At 39.6% G+C, this 20176-nt stretch overlaps 1 protein-coding gene across 5 annotated transcripts in view; it reads left to right on the forward strand.

Moving 5' to 3' along the window:
• TBL1X (transducin beta like 1 X-linked) overlaps nt 1-19032 on the forward strand; it is a 194077-nt gene extending 175045 nt beyond the window's left edge. For all 5 annotated transcript variants that reach the window (XM_038145931.1, XM_038145958.1, XM_038145940.1 and 2 more), the window contains 9 exons: nt 1401-1464; nt 1565-1662; nt 3163-3223; nt 7765-7886; nt 9320-9394; nt 11290-11417; nt 12553-12718; nt 13480-13581; nt 14657-19032. In XM_038145931.1, the coding sequence (XP_038001859.1) occupies nt 1401-1464; nt 1565-1662; nt 3163-3223; nt 7765-7886; nt 9320-9394; nt 11290-11417; nt 12553-12718; nt 13480-13581; nt 14657-14683 (843 nt within the window). In that variant the 3' untranslated portion in view covers nt 14684-19032. The remainder of the gene's footprint in view (nt 1-1400; nt 1465-1564; nt 1663-3162; nt 3224-7764; nt 7887-9319; nt 9395-11289; nt 11418-12552; nt 12719-13479; nt 13582-14656) is intronic.
• Nucleotides 19033-20176: the final 1144 nt, after the last annotated feature.

The following is a 20176-nucleotide window of genomic DNA, read 5'->3' on the forward strand; positions in this document are numbered from 1 at the left end:
CTCTTTTTGCCCTTTATCACCTTTCTTCTCATCACTGGTCCAAAGAAGTGTACGTCACAGTGAGCTTCGCTTATGTTATGATATTTTCCCCCCTACATTATTGTATATTTGAGTTAAATTTACAAGTGCTCTGAGTCAATGTTTTTGGAAGATTGGAGTGGGCATATGTTTTAAAGTATTATTTCATGGTTTTTTCTAATTTTATAGTCATCAAGCTAGACATGCCATCTGCCTTTATTGTTTATTTAGAACCATAATATTAATCTTATTTCCCTATGAAATATTCACACTGGTGGTATTGAATTCTTCTCTGGTTTATGTGACTTATGTGACATAAAGGTTATAGGAAAGGTTATTTCTGGAGGTCATATTCAGATCATGCCCTTTGATACCATGGATAGGATTCATCTCCTGTAGGTTTAACCTTGTAAGCTAGTCCTCTAAACTCACCTTAAGTCAGCAGAAACAGAGACACGTGCCTTCATATTGGATTGGGCACAATCTAAAGCAGACCCGTTCATGAGTTACACTCCAGAGCTGTAGTAACATGATGCTGTCAGTAATGGAGGGAGACTCGATGGCGCTCCTGAACTAACTCCTAACTTCTGCATGTCTGGAGATAAATGGGATGAATCTCACTCTTAATCCAAGTTCTGAAATGTTGAAAAACTAAATACCCTGCTTCAACAGTGTCACCAGATGGCCGAGTCAAGTTCTGTTTTAATTATTCTGATTCTGGCCCAATCACACCAGCTTCACTGGCTGCACAGGACACAGCCTTCTGTGAAGGGTTCCTTCCAGAATGCATGTAACTTGATGATCAGATTCATGGGCTTTTTTCCTCCTCATTGGGACCCATTGATCCATTTTTTTTTTCATCATGGTAGTGTGCCCACGAGCACATGTGGGAGTCTGTGTTCAGACAAGTAGAAAGCAATTCCCTGGTGGTAGATAACATTTGAGGTGTTCACCCTGAGTGTATGTGGCTTGGGGTCTTCTTTCAAGTAGAGGTGCTTGAGTTTCACTGAACTTGGATTTAGTCTGGGTTTAGGTCATCTGTTGATGTTTTGTAGGTCCTTTATGTCTAAGAAGTAGTATCTGTTTGTTAAGTGGAAGAAGCCCATAGAACTTGTTCAATCTTGTTTTCTTTTTCTAATCTTTTTTATTAAATGGCTCATATCTGATGGTATAGCCCAGTATTTCACTGCATGTTAGAGGATTTTATTTTCTCTGTGCTGTCTGAAGTAATAACCTTTAGTTCAAATCGTAGCATAATTGTCTCAATGAGTGGACTCAGAATCATAAATCATAATTAGCAAACCTTTAAAAAGAAAGAAGAAGGTTGGTTGAAACAGATTTTATCTCATAGCCACCTTTGCCATATTTATATATTCCAACAGAGTGATGGAACACTATTGGCTACAGGCTCATATGATGGTTTTGCAAGAATATGGACAGAAGATGGTAAGTCAAACATTTATTGTTCTTAAGCATCAAACAGCAGTGAGTTGTAATTTGACCAGTTTGTAAAGAGATTGTAATAATAACCTGTTCTTTATTCCAGGTAACCTTGCAAGCACCTTAGGTCAACATAAAGGTCCAATATTTGCCCTGAAGTGGAACAAAAAGGGGAATTATATTTTAAGTGCTGGTGTTGATAAAGTGAGTTTTCTCATTGTTCTAACATATAATTATACTGATGAGTGAGCTTGTGCTGCTAAATTCCGTAAGATTATTTTCTTCTTCTCCAGGCACCCTGGAGAGTTTACATTTCTTTAATATATTTTACTGCATGTTGATTACATTTTTGAAGCTGCATAAATGTATACTATTTTCATGGAAAATACTTAACTTTAAAAAAAATAGTGTAAAATTGCATCTTGAGTGTGTCTCTCTTAAAGAAGGAACAGCTTCCAGTACTTATATTTGTAGTTTTGTCAGCTATTTATGGGAAGAAAGTGATCTTAAAGATGCCACACCTTTTAGCTCATCTAATTGTTGAAACACTTTTATTTGAATAAAATATATATGGCTTCCTCTGGAAATATGCAAAAAGATATGGTTCTGAACTGAAAATCAAGCAAAACATAGTAGTTACAACTAAGTGCACATTAGAGATTAAAATGAACAGCTGACTGATGATCCATTAAAACTGAAACTGCAAAGTACACAGCATTCATCTTGCCTAACTTTCAGTGTCTAAAAATTAGATGCATGTGTCATCCTTGGCTTCCTTTATAAAATTCAGAGAGAAAAATGACACTTTCAAGGGATAGGCTGCATGGCCTGTGTTCCAGTGAGATGCACTGACAGTGCTTCTCTCCAGCAGCTGGCAGAGGGGAGTCCAGCTGAGATTTGTACATTTGTAAACTCAGTGAATCCCTATATTTTTGTATCCTTCTGAAAACGGAAGCTTTAATACTGACTTATATTCAGCTACACTGATTTCCCAATTGTAATTCCATTGCTCCGGCAAACTTACATTCTCAATAAAAGCAGCATTTCTTTAGGTGATCCATTATCAGCAAGATGATGCATCCTTAATTTCTTTCCTGGAAGTATATGCTCCCAATAAATTGATAATTCACTCAGAAGGTGGTATTGAGCTCTACAGGGGACACACTCACGTGTGCTGTGAGTATAGATTAAACCTGTAGTAAGCCAATTACACCTGAGTCTGTCCCACCTCAGTGGCAAGAAGTGTTGTGTACTCTGCTGATAGAAAAACATTTCACTTGTTGCTTTGTTACCAATGGGGTTCTGCATTGTTTTGAAGTAGAATTCAACTTGCATCTTTTGAAAAGGAAAAAAGTGTTCTTTAAAGAGCATAACTGAAACTTTTTTTTCAATATGCTTATTAAAAATGTATAGTGTTGTCTTCTAGCATTATTCAGAGAGAGTATGCCTGTTCTTCATAGTTATATTGCTTCTTCTGTAGGCATGATAGGTCTTTATCTACACTTAGATTATTATTCTGTAATACCAAGAAGTAATTTCTAGTTTTCCCACTGTTTAGCACGCAAGGGTCTCTGTAGTCAATAATTTTATCAGTTCATCATTTAGGATTGCTTCTTTGTGAGGGTACTATTTTTTATGGTTTTGAGGGTTTTTTTGAGCTGAACAGTCACTAATCTTTCTTTTCCACCCTTTCTTTGGATGCAGACAACAATAATTTGGGATGCTCACACAGGAGAAGCTAAACAGCAATTTCCTTTCCATTCAGGTACTTTTTGCACAGCTCTTGTTAGGAAAATGAAATGCAGTTTTTAATTCTGTCAATGTATTTTATCCATATCTGCCAGAGAAAAGTTTCAATCAAGTTTTTTTGTGCTTTAACTATCCTGAGTATCATGGCTTGTGGGTTTATTCTTGTTTCACAAAGACACAGTTCTGTGAGAATCAGCTTTGAAAGCCGATTTTAGGAGAGGGTTTGTACACCAGCCATGTCTACCTAACTGAGCAGTCCTGTTGTTATCTATATGCTTGAATAGTACCAGGTGGTGATTCATGAAGAGAACTTTCAGTGGGGGTGTCTGGGGTCTTTTCAATTCTCTCTGCTCCTGTTCAATGAAGCTGGTTTGAGGCAGAAGCAGGCAGACCTCTCATGCACTTTGCATTCACCACTGCACTCACAAAGGTCCTCAGAATTTCTTAGCTTTTAATTTTAACTTGAATTTCTTCAATATTTGCTTTCTCTGATTATTAGAAATCAGTTGCCAGGCTTGAGTTTCAAAACCTTGCTGCAGCAAAATGCTATTAGGATGGTTACTTGTAGAACTGTTTCAAGAAGACAGGAGATGTCACAGGTACTAAATAATCTTGAATAACAGACAGTCATTGACATAATCTGAAATTCACCTGAGACCAGACTTGTAAGATGATGGCTGAATTTGTGATCTGAAGTGACTACGTTTTCATAGTGAAGAATTTTAAAGGGGTATAGTAAAACTGAGTTTAAAGCCATGAGAGCCTTCTGGATTCTGATGCAAGAGGTGCTCATCTTCCTAGTTCACTGTAATTAATCAATTTTTAACTACAACAAGCTTTCACAGTGGTGTTTAAAAACATATTTCAATACTAATTTTAAAACATTATTTTGCACATGCTTTTCAACTCAAACTGTTCTTATTCTCACATTTACACTGATGTGAATAATGTGCTGTAGCAATCTAAATGGTTACTCAGCAGTAGACAGAAAGTATGTCCATGGGCACAGCAAATCCATACTCTGCATTTTTGTCACTCGTCTCCTCATTTATTAATGCAGCTGTTGGTTTAGAGGAGTTGATGTCTGCTGACAGATTTTCTCACTGTGGCATTTATTTATCTACCATAACTGTTCCATAACAGCAAACTGTGCACATAGAGTAATTTTGTTAATGAGACTCTTAATCCTCTGATCCCTAGCTAGTAATCTAAATAGTTGTGGATTCAGAACTTGATTTCCCCTTCAGAATCATGCTCACTGACACACAAGCTGTCTTAGCAGTGATGTGCATCAAGGACAAATCACCCCATCCCCTTCTTAGCAAGTTGAAAACTCAGCTGTATCTACCAATACAATGTGTTCATGTGCATGAAAAGAGAGAGACACAGAGACACAACTGAAGTGTAGAAGTGGATAAGCTAATATTTTTAAATTTTTTTTCACTCTTTCATATATGTTTTCATAAGGAAGTAAAGCAGTTATTAAGGAAATGCTGTTGAGGAAATTTTTGATTGGAGAAAGCATGTATCCTACAAAACCTTCTTAAAATCAGCCAGACTCTCTACTCACTTTGTTCTCACAAGTCTAAAGCCACAAAGACCTCACCTTGTCCTCTTTGCATCACCAGGACAAACTAACAGCAAATTCTTTTCCATATCTGGAATCTGAAAACTTTGTCTACACTAGGATTAAAGGTGGCATTTTAACAATTAAAAGTCTAGTCTAGGCAGGATACACCTCCTTTGACACATACTTCTTTGAAGTCTGGAGGTAGTCTGTAAAAAACATAAGGTTTTTTTACTGTGCGCTTCTTTATAACAACTGGTTTAGTTTAAACCACATGGAGAAAACTGTCATCTTAAAATATGTAAGGAAAAGTTCCTTTGTCTGGGTGTTGAAGGCCTCCATATTATTGGTGTTCCCATGTAATTTTTAAGGTTTTTAGTTCAAAATATGTTACTATGCAGATAAGTAGCTTCTAGGGTTTCATTATGTTTTGCAAAACTATGAATCATCATAGGGCATTTGATCAAAATACATATTCACTAAACTTATTTATTTATAAAGGAGCTAAATAATCCAGTTTTGACATTTACTGATAGATAAAGACTGATGTCTATGCTTGCAGAAACATGTTGTTAAATTGACTCCAAAAGAGGTGTTTGTGTGGCCAGTTTTAACCATCTGGTTGTGTAGAGACAGGACAAGGGGTGAATGGATTCAAATTAAAAGACAGAAGGTTTAGATTAGATATCAGAAGAAATTCTTTACTGTGAGGGTGGTGAGGCACTGCATCAGGCTGCCCAGGGAAGCCCAGGTTGGATGGAGCTCTGAGTGATCTGGTCTAGTAAGAGATGTCCCTGTCCACATCAGGGAGCTGGAACTGGGTGTTCTTTAGGGTCCCTTCCAATCTAAGCCATTCTATAATTCTGTGATCCAGTTGCTCTAAATCACACTTAAATTTGTTCTGAAAAAGCCTAAATTACCAGATAATTATTGTTACACTCTCATTTTTGGTTTTTATTTTAGCTTTGTTTTTTAAGGATTTTTTGCTGCTTTTATTATGATATGTTATTATATTCTAATTGTTTTTATGCAATTGGATGGTATCCTGTGGTTTTGGAAATACTTTGGCAATTTGATTATTTGCATCAGGAACTATGTTTGTTTGATTTTTTTTCAAACCTTTTCATGTAGTTGCATATCCAGTAAACATATGCCTGAGTACACCAATAAATGAATCAGTATTAATTATCAGCACTTTATGATTTAAATTATGCTGCAGTGTAAATCCATAGCTTTGGGTGCCAACAGCTCTCTGAAAAAGTTTTTGACTCATACATATCATAGTAGATATTAGCCCTGGAGGCATATTGCTATTAATGATTATTTTTTATTTGCTTTGAAATAGGAATACAAAGCTTGTAGCATAAAAAGAAAGGCAAACAGGCAGTTAAAGAAAGATCTTTGATTGTTTCCTGATCCTCATTCATGTTCATTGGAAAACTCAAAAGTAGTCTGCTTTTCTCACACAAACTTCCTTTATATTTCTGCAGGGTAGTAATTCCTTCCCTGTCATAAAGAATTATTGAGCTTTTACATTAATACTGAAAAAAGCCCTTGTCTATGAAACAGTGTCAGCCTTTCATTCTCATTTAGGAGCTACCTGATGATTCAGATGGTGATATGGATCTATTTTGTTTTGTAGTTCATAAAAATTATAATAGGATAAACATATTTAAATGTAACAGGCTTGTCAGAACAGATATCTTTTCACCTCTGTATTCACCAAAGTGTCTTTCTAAACACATTTGAGGAAGGAATTTCTTGGTTTCATTTTAATCATGAATTTGCATTGTATCTTTGCCAGGAAGAGATCCAACTTTGTTTCCTATATGCTGGTCTCATCCTAGCACACTTGCTTCTCACAAGAGAGTGCTGAGAATGAAGATTTCTCTATTTTAGCAAGTCTTATGTCATCCTCTGGAGGGCAGCTAAACTCTATCCTGAGGGAAAAAGCCCAAGCAGCAATCATAGAAACACAAGCAAGCTGTTTGCCAGGAACTTCCTCCTGCTCCTGCTCGCACTCTGCAGTGACATGCTGGAAGAGTTGCTTGGGGATTTTTCCCATTCTTTTTGCAAAGAGAGTGTGTGTGTGTGTGTGTGTCTGTCTGTCTGTCTGTCTGTCTGTGTCTGTGTCTGTGTGTCTGTCTGTGTCTGTGTGTGTGTCTGTGTGTGTGTCTGTGTGTGTTTGTGTGTGTGTCTGTGTCTGTGTGTCTGTGTCTGTGTGTGTCTGTGTGTCTGTCTGTGTCTGTGTCTGTGTGTGTGTCTGTGTGTGTTTGTGTGTGTGTGTGTGCACTGCACACGGGCACTACTTACATGCTCGTGTGCTCTCTGTGCACAAAGTTTTGTTAGTTCAGTGCCAGTTAATGCCAAACCCTCTACAGAAACTCTTCCTCTCATTTCAGATGAGGCTGATCAATGTACCTGCCTAAAACCAGTCCCCAAGCAAATTAAACTGAATTTTAGTGTTATTAATCCATGTGCCTGCACAGAATGATAGGTTTGTATCAAAGGTTGCATAAAGCTCTAGTGCAGAGGGACACAGCCACCTACACCTCCACCTTCCCATGTGTTGTGCCTGGCATTCACAGGAACGTGCTTGTCTAACCCAGATGGAATTATCCATATTTTTTCTTAGTTTTCTTTCAGTTTCTTCACTGAACTGGGTTGCAGAGGGATGAATGCTAGACATGACCCATGATATGCATAGCTGGCAGCAGAGAGGGTGGAGGTAGAGTTTTGTCCCCTCTTATGTAACTTGACCCAAAAGATTCTCTTAAGTAGATGCCATGCAAAGTATCCAGATTATCCACTGGAGTAGAAAAAATACTCTGTGCCCTTCAGACAGTCCCTATCAGCCCTGTAAGTGGCAGCAGGTGACAGACCAAGAACTAGCCTGTTTCATCCAGAGACGTGATGGTAGGAAAATTATTTGGGATAGCTGTTTCTTTTATCATGATCCCTGATATTCCTTCTGTTGTTTGTATTCACAGCTCCTGCTCTGGATGTAGACTGGCAGAACAACACTACTTTTGCCTCCTGCAGTACTGACATGTGCATCCATGTATGCAGACTTGGCTGTGATCGTCCCGTTAAAACCTTTCAAGGACACACAGTAAGTTTAAGAAATCCAAAATGTTAGCAGTAAAGTCACAGCAACGTTACAATGATAGCAGATGATCGGTTTGCAGAGTATGTTCTAGCAGCAAAGGTGTTACACCCCATTGTTTCCCTAAAAGTATATTCCTTTGGGAGTGAGGGATTCACTGCCTGTGAGAATGGATAAAATGTTCTAAATCACCACAGGAGGCAACACCTCTGGCCTCAACAGTGAGAGTGTTTCTGGGTAGCATGAGCTGCAGAGTAAAGGCACATTCCTAAATAAGATTGTGTTTTCCACTGGCTTAATTTCCTTTACTAAATGAGAGCTATGAATAAGGAGAGAACAGTTTACCTCCAGCCTTTGTTCAGTTTTAGAATCAATTTAATCTAATAAGATATATTAAAGATGTATTTCCCCACTCTTTTCTTGGTGGAATTTAATGGCTCTCAAAGGTTACTTTTTCTAGGTTTCATTTGTGAGAAAAACTGGGATCATTTACTGACCCGTAATTGAGATGTTAGCTTCCAGAACTATGCATTTGGAGACCTTTATCTTAGTCTGTGGTTAAACTGATATTTTGTGACAGGTTGTACATTCCTAACAATAGACTGGTGCTTTTTATGATTATATGAACTGCACCGTTTTGTACGTGATCCAAATTTTCACTTCAAATATATATCTATAATTGTTTTGAATTATTACTGAAACTTGAAAAATATATAGAGAAAAATTTGAATATATTCCAGGATTGTTTTCACTGAGACCCTGGGCCGATTTATATTTTTAAGAAAACAGTCTTTCCCTTTTTATAAAACACTTTTTGTCTCTTTACCTATAGCTGCGGAAGAGTATGGTAAACTTACTCATTACCAAGGGAATGCACTAGGCTTAGTTCATTACAAAGTGCTAGAAAGACTGATAGAGAAAGCATCCTAAACTGTTGAATATTCCAGCATGGAATTCATTTACACATAAACCTCTCTTTAGAGAGACCAGCATTCTTGTAGAGCTACAGTATGAAGAATTATCAAGTCCACAAAACAAAACACCCTGCCAGTGTAATTATTTTCTGTTGAAAATTTGTATCACCAAGTCTACAGAACATTAATGAAAGAAATGCCCCAGTTTTAAAAAGAAGGTTATGCTGTGTCATCAGTGTCTGGGTTTATTTAAATCCTAGAAAATGACAAAAGGATAGGAGCCAGAGCACACATCAGAAGATTGTTTGTGTGTATTGTTCACAAGCACAGGATGATTCCACTCTGAAATGCCACTTAAATAGCATGTTGGGGAGGCAGCAGTGCTTTTGTTCACCCCTAAAAGCACCAGCACTGTAATTTGTGGGTGAACTTGTTCCATGCATAAACCTTGAGTGCCCTCTGCTGAGTGCCCAGTACGATGCAGTAACTGGAATATTTGCTTAATAATATCACTCTTGATTTCAGAACGAAGTGAATGCAATCAAATGGGACCCATCTGGCATGCTACTAGCATCCTGCTCTGACGACATGACATTAAAGGTAAAACAATTCCCATTCCTGCTTTTCAAGAAGTGAGGACAAAAAATATGTCTATTTTTCAGTCTTCTTCAGAATGGTGGTAGTGTAATCACTTCAAATTCTGCATGAACAGTAGTTTCCACTTTGCCCTATATTTCTTGAAGCAAATCTTGAAAGATTGAAGACAGAAGCAAACAGTGGGGAAATTGAGGCATCCTATCCAAATAGGTGTTACAAGACTGATATGCCTTTGTCACAAAAAAGTCATAGTTTAAGTATAGATAATATAGAGCTTGAGCAGCCCAAAACCCTTTCTCATTTTTCTTTTCCAGCCACATCAAATGAAGGCTGGCTGTGTAGGAGTAGCTGTATGATGTTATAGCAAAGCTCTCCTGCTGGACTGTTGATTTATGCTGGTTCCTTGAAGAAAACAAATATCCCAGGAAGGATTTGGTTTTGTGGCTAGAATTGTACCAGTAATAGTTTCCTTGCAGTATGGTTGTGTTAATTAAGAGTCAGATCTCTTTGCACTGCTGATTGACACCGCTGAAGCTTGGGACATTTCTAGCATGAAACTGGGATAGCAGCAGAATTTGCAGATGAAAGCTAAGAGGATGTCAGCATTATGAATATTTCCTGTTCATAGGTAGACTGACTTCTGCTCTGTCTTTGCCACATACCCACTGAAGTTTTCATCATTCTGGATTCCAGATGTGTTATTACAGGCTAGTGACAGAGCTGGAAATTTACAGAAAACAGGGGCAAAAGGGAGAAGCTGGCCTGTCACACTGCCACAAAGCACTATTGCATAACTGTTCTTGCTCTGCTTAAACATCCTGACCCCGTGGTAGCACATCTTTTTGGTGCCCAGTTGCATGCTGTGTTTTAAAAACCACTGTGGTTCAGTGTTGTTGTTACCAGTTCAAGTTCCTGACCATTGAATTAGAGCTAGTGGTTTGCTATCCCTGGCCTCACCTGTTTATAAAAACCTTCCATGACGGAGACAGCAAATGCTCCAAATGAAGGCATTACTCTTCTTCCTTTTCCTTTGTAAATCAGTCTTCTCCAACTTTTTTCTTCTCTATTTTTGGAATTCACAAGCTTTTCCTATAACTTCTTGAAATGTGCTGCCTGACAGCCGCAGAACATGGCTGAGCTTTGTGTAGCATTTCCAAAAGCAGTCTCAGGTACACTGGTGGGAATTCAGCATAAGAGCACATTCTCATGGTCAGACTTACAACAACTGAGTTAAATCATTACTACATTTTTGGTATCTCTCTGAAACTGACTGACTAAATTTGAGTTATTTTCCCTGCTGTGATTTTTCATCTTACTTTCTCAGTTAGCTGACAAAAAGAAGTATTAAATTATGTGTCAGCTCTATTGAGCATATTCTTCATCTTACACTGAAGTATTTGGCCATGTAACACTACAGAAACAGTTGACTGTCTTCCATCTTTTGTACTGTTAAAAACAGGAGGGAGACAAATGGAGTTCAGGAGGAAAAGGAAAATTTTACTAGCATAAGAGAAAATTGCTGTGTTCTAAGCGGTTGCTGCAATTTTCTTCTCATTCTTTAAAATGTCTGCTGTTGCAATGTATGAATAAAATTCTGGTTAAACTAATTCAAATAGATAAACTTCTCTGTGAAAATAGTTACGGGCTTTTGGAAGTACAGCAATTCTTTGGTTCTTATCTGTTTAATAAATACTATTAAATGTGTAACTCTTCTCCCTACTGGAGTTATTTTAATGTATGTGCCAAATTGCTGCATTAATACATTATATTGATGTGTATTCAGGTGAGTTGAGATCTCAATTAAACAAGTGGTAAGAATAACACAGAACTGAAATAATTCAGCTGAGAAGAGATTAATAATGTTGCCATTTTCCTCCTTCATTATTTCTCTGATTTAGATATGGAGTATGAAGCAAGATACCTGTGTACATGATCTTCAGGCTCACAGCAAAGAGATTTACACTATCAAATGGAGCCCTACAGGACCAGGCACCAGCAACCCGAACTCCAACATCATGTTAGCAAGGTAAAAAATACTTCTTTTTCTTGCCTGCCAAGAAGAAGAATCATCTTTTTGACATGTAACCCTACTGTCAGTTTGCCATCAGTCTTCCTGCAGACAATTCCACTAAAAAGTATCTGTGTATGTAAGTTAGGAGGATGGATACAAAGGGCAAGGATTCATATTTGAAAAAAGAAGGGGAACAAAGAAAGAAAATTTAATCGTGTGGTATTTAGCTTTTAAGCTGCCTTGATAAAATGGTTGTAAATTCGGCATTGCACTTTCACATCCAGCATTGCGTTGCTAGGAGTGAAAATCTTGCAGCAGGTGCTCTCAAGATTCAGGCAGCTGGAATGGTTTCTAACTGGAGTCATGCAACTCACCTGGGCAGTTAGAGAAAATTTTCATAGCCTTCTTAGCTAATAGAGAAAAGCTTGGATAGTCTTTGAAGTTCGACTTGAAAATCTGTGCAAAATTCTTCTTTGAGCTTAGAAGATACATTTATTTGTAGAGTGCCAGTTGATGGCAGTATGGTGGATTTGTCAGATCGGCTCATGGCATGTGCAGTGTAGAGAAGCTGTATCAAAACTCCTTAGTCTGGGAGTGGACATGGAAGAACCCCACTTTCCTGGAGTTATTCTTTTAATACTATTTTTAATGCAAATTATTTCCTGTGCCTTTCTCCAAGCCCACAGTTTGGGATTTAAATGGCATGTAGCAAAAATATCACTGAAACAAAGTGAAAAGAGGCGCAGTTCTAGAGAACTGTAAAATGCTAATTCATTAATCAGGGTGAGTCCATTAGGAGTAAGATCTCTCTGGACTTATTTATCCTATTAATGACATGGATATGATTCCTTTCTGGATAACAGGAGGTAGAATATCAAAAGTGGGGAGCATGACCTTCTTAGGGCTACATAGAGCACACCTACCTAGGCCCTAAGGGCCCTCATACAAGAATTCAGTTCTATAGCTGTAGTTATTAAGATAAAAATATACAGGCTGTGGTACATTTTAGCTTTTCTGTTTGAAACATTATGTCTTGCTTAGCCAAGGGGAAGAAAACCCTGTGGTATTCTCTTATAACATCTACAGTATCACAGTACAAATGGATTAACACCCAGCTTATTAAATTCTCCTGTTGGAATGTTTCTTGCAGTGCTTCGTTTGATTCCACGGTTCGGCTGTGGGACGTTGACCGAGGAGTCTGCATCCACACCTTAACAAAGCATCAAGAGCCTGTCTACAGTGTAGCTTTTAGTCCTGATGGGAAATATCTAGCCAGTGGGTCCTTTGACAAATGTGTCCATATATGGAATACTCAGGTACTGTTTTGCCTCATGTGAAGCACGTCTGGTTTAGATGACACATGAATAGCAAAAGCTTAAATGGAAAATGTGTGTACCTAGGTCATGCATGACCTGCCTGCCAGGGTAAACCTGCTTGTATTGGCTGGCACAAATCCATGGCAGTTGAGTCACTCAGTGCAGTGAGGTGACTGCCCAGGACAGTTCTGCTCAGTCTGCTTTGTATGCTAAAACAAGTAGCATGCATGAAAATAGGTACGTTGCTTTGGGTCATCAGCTTTGTGAAGCAAAGGTGTAGATTAGAAAGAGGGATACTTTTATTTAGTTGCAAACTGAGTTCAGCTGTGAATTTGATGCTCCTTGCTTAGATGTTGTGAAGAGGAGATAGAGATACAAAGATGTACATGCAGGGGACTGGTGATATTCTGGAGAAAAGTGGGACGTTGTAGTTCCACAGATGTAATTCTGGATACTGGTACCTCACAACCTGAATTAGCAGCAAACTTTAGAGAATAATCCATCAACCTAACCCCCAGGCCTTTACTGTTACAGAATTGACAAAAACAGATGTCTTGAGTCCTACTGGTTCTGGAGGAGCCTGTTGCTCCTCATTTCAAGGACCACTTTCCTGACTCTCTCCTAACAAGATTCCATCACAATATGGAGGTGGCCATAGCTGGGTGATCTGAATAGCTCCCCCTTTTAACCTAGTGCCACATGACAGAGATAAGGAAGGGGAACTTCTGTATCCAATGTCTGCATGCTGTTTTGCTTTGTAGAGTGGAACTCTAGTACATAGCTACAGAGGCACCGGGGGCATCTTTGAAGTCTGCTGGAATGCTAGAGGAGACAAAGTGGGAGCAAGCGCATCAGACGGATCGGTAAGGATCATCAAACAGTGCAGAGCTTGGGTGGAGATTTCTGGGAGCTTGAACAAAAAACAGGATGCTGTATTTACCTCCTGGGGACAGAGCCAAAGACAGGGGCAGCTCAAGAAACAAATAAGTAGCTCTATGTAGTGTATTAAAAATGCTCCTGCTTTGAAAGGTTTTGAAAGGAGGTGGTGTTCCTGTCAGAAATGAAGAATGCTTGTGGAATTGGTGAATACTCCTGAAGATGAGAATGACTTTTAAGTACATCTTTGACAAGAACAACAGTTGTGTTGTTTCTATGATTATCTGTCAGCTTTAATGAAGAGCAGATCACAGCAGTCAACTCTGTAACAAACAGTTACCCTGGAGCTTTCAGAGTTTGATTCCACAATAGAATATTCCTATTCCTTTGAACAGGAATAGCTAAAGGAGGAAATTTTCAGCATGATACCCAAAGATTTTGTGATGTGGTAGAGGAGAAATATTGCCATGGATATTGATTATTCCTTACTATTTTTTGCTGTTAATGTTACTTCTAAAAAAATTCAATTGTAGCATGATCAGCTTGTGCAGGACACACCTGGCTGGCTGGCATCATTACTTTGGAGAGTATTTTTAACTGGTTTTAACAAAGGGAACACCTATGACAGAATTCACTTGTTTGAGCTTAGTTGTGCCATCTCAGACAGTGCCATGCCTGGCTCCCAACAGCTGCTCCAAATGGGCACATGTCCACTGTCATGCTTGCCAAGCCTGCATCTGTTTTGGATATATTTCAGAAGTGGACATGATATTTAGGGAACTGAATAGATCCCATAATCTTACGAGATGAGCCACCAAAATGTTTGTTTGCAAACCAGTGAAAGCACAGCTAAGTGTTTAACGTGTGGGTTTCACTTGGGCTTTCTGCCATGTCAGGTTGTCCCTTTACTTGTGTGCCTGTAAACCAGTACTTGAGAGAGGCTGATTTGAAGCTGGGGAGTGTAACATCCAGCTGGCTGGTCCACCTGTGTACAGGGTGCATGAATGGGATTTCCACATCACCTTCACAAATGGTTCTTAACACGGGATCTCCTCTCCGCAGGTTTGTGTTCTAGATCTGCGGAAGTAAAAGTGAAATGTTTTAGAAGAAATTTCAAATGGACCAGCAGTGAATGTGTGGGGAGAAGCACTCTTCAAAACTATTCTTAACAGCTCCAGAACTGTACAAACTTGAACAAAGTTAGAGTGTACCGTGAAACCGACTCTCCCTGGCCACAGGTGACTTGTATTTTGTCCGTAACCTTCATCGAGGAGTAAAAACGCAGTCACTTCAGAGGGGGAGGGAATGGTTTCTACCTGGAACATTCAGCCTTGGAAGCATGAAGCCACCAGCTAGGCATTGCACTGTTTGGTTTGCATCTGAGAACTTGCTCTGATGGCTGGGGAATAAAAAAAAAAAAAGCTGTGCCAAAAAAAATTAATAAAAAGGAAAAAAAAAAAAAGAAAAAAAAGAGAAAAATGCTGTGATAAACCAAAAGGGAAAAAAATCCTCCTCCATGCGATGTTGTATTTTTTCCTTCCAATTTGGACACTACAGTTGCTCTCCCAAAGGACGTTCAAAGACCAGTTTGTACTGATGAAATGCTCAACTTTGTAATCACAACACTTTCTATTTTCTAGACTACTTTTTTTGTTCAGTGGTTTTTCTATCAGCTGGAATATTACAGCCTGGAGGATCCCAGGCTTAGGATGAAACTTTTGTTTTCCTTTTATTTCTCCCTTCCACTCCCAACTTTTCCTTCCTTTTTTTTCTCCTCTTTCTTTTTGCTCCCCTTTTTTGTTTCTTTTCCCTGTATGCCCATAGTAGATGCAGCCAGGTGGACATGACAATGAAAATTTTTGACAGACTGCTTCTCCTCTCTTCTACAACTTCCTTTTCCTTTCTTTCTCTCCATTTAAAAGAAAAAAAAATCCTCCATGCTTCAGATCTTAGCGTCTCAAGGGCACTTTCAGCAAGTTGTGTAATAAGTGCTTTATATAAGAATGCAGTGCTGGGGAAGATTTTTACAGGAGAAAGATGACTTTTAACAGAAAGAACCCAGTGTATTTTTGGAAAAGAAATATTTTTTATGTTAAACAGTTTTAGAAGCCTAAAACGGCCGCAAAATGTAGACCAGTTGTGTAATTCAAGCAAAAAGAATGACACAGAGTCCAGGGAACATGAAAGGCGCAGTATCCTTTTTCTGTCCTCTCTCAGAAAGTGCTGTAAGAAAAAATGGTGTTTGATACAAGAAATACCAGTCCTTTACTAAAGTCCTTTTCCAGCAGCCAGCCATTTACATAGTCTCATTCCATTTTTTATGGCTGTTTGATGATGTAAACTTATTCAAAGAGATTCAGAAGCCTGAGACTATAACGGTAACATTAATTTTCTCTAGTCTGTATTTTTGTTTGTTTTCAGTAACCAGGAGAAAATGCTTGTGCATCTTCTTTCCTCTAGAGATAGTTCAGATTTTGACAGAATATGGATTTGGCTGCCTGTGGCCTTGCTGAGCAGTGCTGTCTTCCATATTCGTTATTCCAGTCAGTCAGTGGGGTTTTACCACTGACTTAGTGAGACCAGGTGAACTGAAATACATTGACTGCATCTGTCACTGCTGAGGAATGGACTCTCGCCAAGCTCCTGTCCATCCATGGACCACACACACCAAGAAGGCTCTGCCACTGCAGCTGGTGGTGCTGCTGTCACCACGCGTGCGCTGCATCCTGCAGGGAAAGCTCTGGCTCTGCACTTGGAGGCTCACTGTCTGCCCAGACAGGTTTGGCCTCGAGGGTGTCCTCAGTGTGGTGCTCAGGAGCAGTGAATTCTTTAGGTTACGACATCATATGTAAGTTCCATCTCAATGTGTAAACCACTGTAAAGTTGTGGGGGTGAAATGATCAGAACAACAATGGAGAGTTCCAAAGCACCATTTATCCAGTTTGGACAAGATTTCCTTACTGCAGCTGAGACACCTGCACAGATGCCAGCTGAAGACTGCTCTACTCTGATTGAGGAAATGACAAATGCAAAGAAGGGACATAGGCAGAGTTTACTGAAAGTGCTGTAAACTATAAGGCAGCCTTGGGGTGGTGTCAGGCATGACTTAGATCCTCCAAACTGGCTGGGTCATGCAGATGTCTTCTCTACAGCCTAGGCTAGGATCTGTAGGAGAGAGTAAAAAGGCCACAAACCTCTCAACAGATGTAGAACCTTGTGGCCCGAAGTCTCTGTAACACAGCATCTTCCCCTTGGTTTGACCACAGCTGCTGGAGGTGTGATTTGATCTGAGCAAATCCAGAGCCCTCGGGCTGAACTGGTGCTGTGAGACCTGCTGAGCTCCAGGGCATCATCGTGGAATCTGAGCACCATTTTTTCTCTGGAGTTTCCTTCTCTGTGTGCTTGCATCTGTAGGGGATATTAGTCCTAGTGGAACTAGTCACTGCCAGCTTCAGCTGCATTTCTTAAAGATACACCTTTGGAAAGGAGAAAAGAACAGAAAGAAGCAACTGCTGAAAAGAATGGAAAGAAGTAACTGCTAAAAGTGTTAATCCTGAATTGAAAACAGTTACGTGGAACTATGGTTACTAGTGATAGTTAAGGTTGTTTGTAATTTATCTCAGATAATTGGATGCCAGGCAGGATCAAGGATTATTTTTGGTGTTAAATGCTTTTATGTGCTGGTTTTATTTTTTTGCACCAAGAGCATGGCTGTAGATCACCATGTGGCAGTTTTGCACTCTTTTCTAATAACCACATGTACCTGCTAATTTAAAGTCACTACTTTTTTTGAAAAAAAGAGGACTTGCTCAAAGAGTCTTGAACTTGAATACATAGGCATAATGTGGTTTTATGAAGCGTTGTTTGGACAATGATTTGATTGCACTCATTGCGTGCAAACGGTTAAATTCCTACACTGCTTTTTGGTGGCATTTCTGAGAATAACAAGCAGAAGTTGCCAGTCTGTGGGAGGGCAGCACTGATGTGGCTCTGGCCTTTCCTCTGTCCCTTGAGTGACACCTGAATAGGCCAAACCTCAGGATTTGAAGAGATTAATTTGCTCAATGCTCCATGACTGGCTGGCTCTACAGCCCATGTTTCATAGTTGTTCCCAGGATAGCTGCTGTAGATAACAGGGCTGTGTCCGTGACGCATGTTCCTTTTTTTTCCATTTTTTTAAATTTGTCAGAACACCACTTTGCTTGCCTACATGGAGGTAAGAAGCCGAGAGAAACAAAATTTGAGTATCAGTTGGTTTGCAAAGCTCATGTGTGAGAGAGGCTGCTGCTCCAGAAAGTTTTCTGTATGGACCATCAGAGTTAAAAGCAGTGTATGTGAGGAGCTAAGAAAATTCACTTTTCTTACCTTCCACAAAATCCTAAGGACTGGAAAGATGCTGTAGTAGATAGTTTTCTGAAATGAGAGCTGTTTAGGAAGGCAGGAGGTGTAGTTGCAAAAGTTAATCTTAACCTGAGGACGTGGTTTCTTCAGGACACAAACAGTGGGGGGAGAGAGCCTTTTCCAGGCTGTAGTTCAAGGTGGGTGTCTCAGCCCAGACCTGCAGCTCTGTGCTCCTGGGAGCTCCTGGGAGCTCTCCCTCCCCTCCAGCAGCAGCGCATTCCCGAGCTGGCACAGCCTCTCTGTGACTGCCCTGCAACAGCACAAAGCAACAGCCCAGGGGACTTGGTAAGATTTCTTCCTAGAGTTCTGTTTAGAGTTCTTTGTAACAGAAGAGAAATGGAAAAACCTAAGTGACCAAACAGGATTGTGAAACCATCCAGAGACTTGCTGGATTTTTATTATTGCTGGCTGTCTGGAACTGGCCTGGGAGTGAAAAAAACACCAGTTTCTGAAAAACCACTATATTCTGTGGGTTAGAAGGATACTGAATCTTTTATGTAGGAAACACTGGGTCCCTTATGGGGCAATAAAGGGCCTGACTTACAGGGTTATACACACATTAACCCCATGCTACATCTTAGAAATTTCCTTTTAATTTGTTTTAAAAAAAAAAGAAAAAAAAATAGCTAATTTTAGAGCCAAGTGAAGTGCACTTTGTCAAATGTAAGGGTCTGCTTTGTTTTTGGGTTTCTTTTTCTTTTTCCCTTTTTAATTTTTCCTCCTTTTTTTTCCCCTCTTACTGCCTTTTTAAAGATGTGGTTCTTTGTCAATTGCAGAAATGTTCTTTCAGCCACTCACTGAAATTCTGAATTCTGGCTTCTGCAGTTTTTATTGTCTGTGTCAGACTTGCAGCCAGACTTGGTTCTCATTTAAGCATTTCCCAGGTTCTGTTGAAACAACATCAACCCTTATTTTGTTTCTCCCCCACCCACACTTTCTTCAAATTCACCTTGTGTATTGTAGCTCATTTGTTTTAAGGAGAGAATCAACAGATCATATTCAGTGTCTTGAATAAATTGCTATATTTTGATATTAGAGAATTCTGTGCGTGTTGTTCCTTATTCTTTTCTGGCTGTTTCGCATCCTGCGCGTCAGAGCTGGTGTTGAGTGACTAAAATTGTGATGTGGTGTCACATCGTGGTGTCACAGCTTAAGTTGTGGTGTGGTGTCACTGGCCTGTGGATGTTTAAAGACCTTGACCATAGGTTTTTGTGATACACAGGGCATGGACACTTTAGCCTCTGTCTTTCTTTACTTTGTTACAGATCACCACAAACACCACAACTCACCATTAGCAAGTACACCTATAATAAATGAAGCAAATATGAATGTATATATGTGTATACATATAGAGCTATTGCAGAGTAGTATCTGCAGCACTGGTATAGCAACAATCACTGATACAGCAGCAATGAATTTATAGCAACAGTCAAATACAGTGGCACCCAATAGCAGTAGCAATTAAGTGTAAATATATATATATTACAGGTTACAACTAAGTTGTTACTACTGAAACTTGGCAGTGATACAGCAGCAGATACACCTAGGGTAAGTCAATTACATGTGTAGATCAGACACCAAGCTGTAGGTCTCAGAAGGGGCCCGGCCATCCCAGAGATGGGAGGGTAAAAGAGGCCAGCCCCAGACTTGGGCTGAGGGAGGGAGCAGTAGAACAGCAGGCAGGATCTCCCCTCAGGTACAATCCATGCCACAGAGTTTGGAGTCAGCAAGGCTTCCCCAACAATGGTCCAAGGTCTTGTAGACCTGTGTAGGAAAGGGACAAGGATGTGCAGTGCAGGAAGAGAAAGAGAATCAGATTTCAATAGAAAATCATCTCTATCATAGAGGCATAAGAGGGTACAGGACACCACCACTTTGAGCAGCCAGTGGATGCAGTTAATTTCTGTTTTTCACCCGACAGATTATGATTTCAGTTCTGTTTTGGAACTTGTCCTGCTCTTGCAGTTAAAACAGCCAGTGGAAGTTACCAGTACATTCTTTCTCAGGATTTTATCCCCTTTTTCCAGACTATTTTTCAGCTTTTCAGATTATGTTACTATTGTGGTTCCTTGGACTTGCACTTTCTGAGGGTATCTCAGGATGTCTCTGGTTCCCAGCTGCCTTTCAGTGATGCTGGCTGCACTTCTCAAGAATGCTTCTGGTCCCCAGGCTCACATCTCC

Source organism: Motacilla alba, chromosome 1 (assembly GCF_015832195.1).
Source record: "Motacilla alba alba isolate MOTALB_02 chromosome 1, Motacilla_alba_V1.0_pri, whole genome shotgun sequence".
NCBI lineage: Eukaryota > Metazoa > Chordata > Aves > Passeriformes > Motacillidae > Motacilla > Motacilla alba.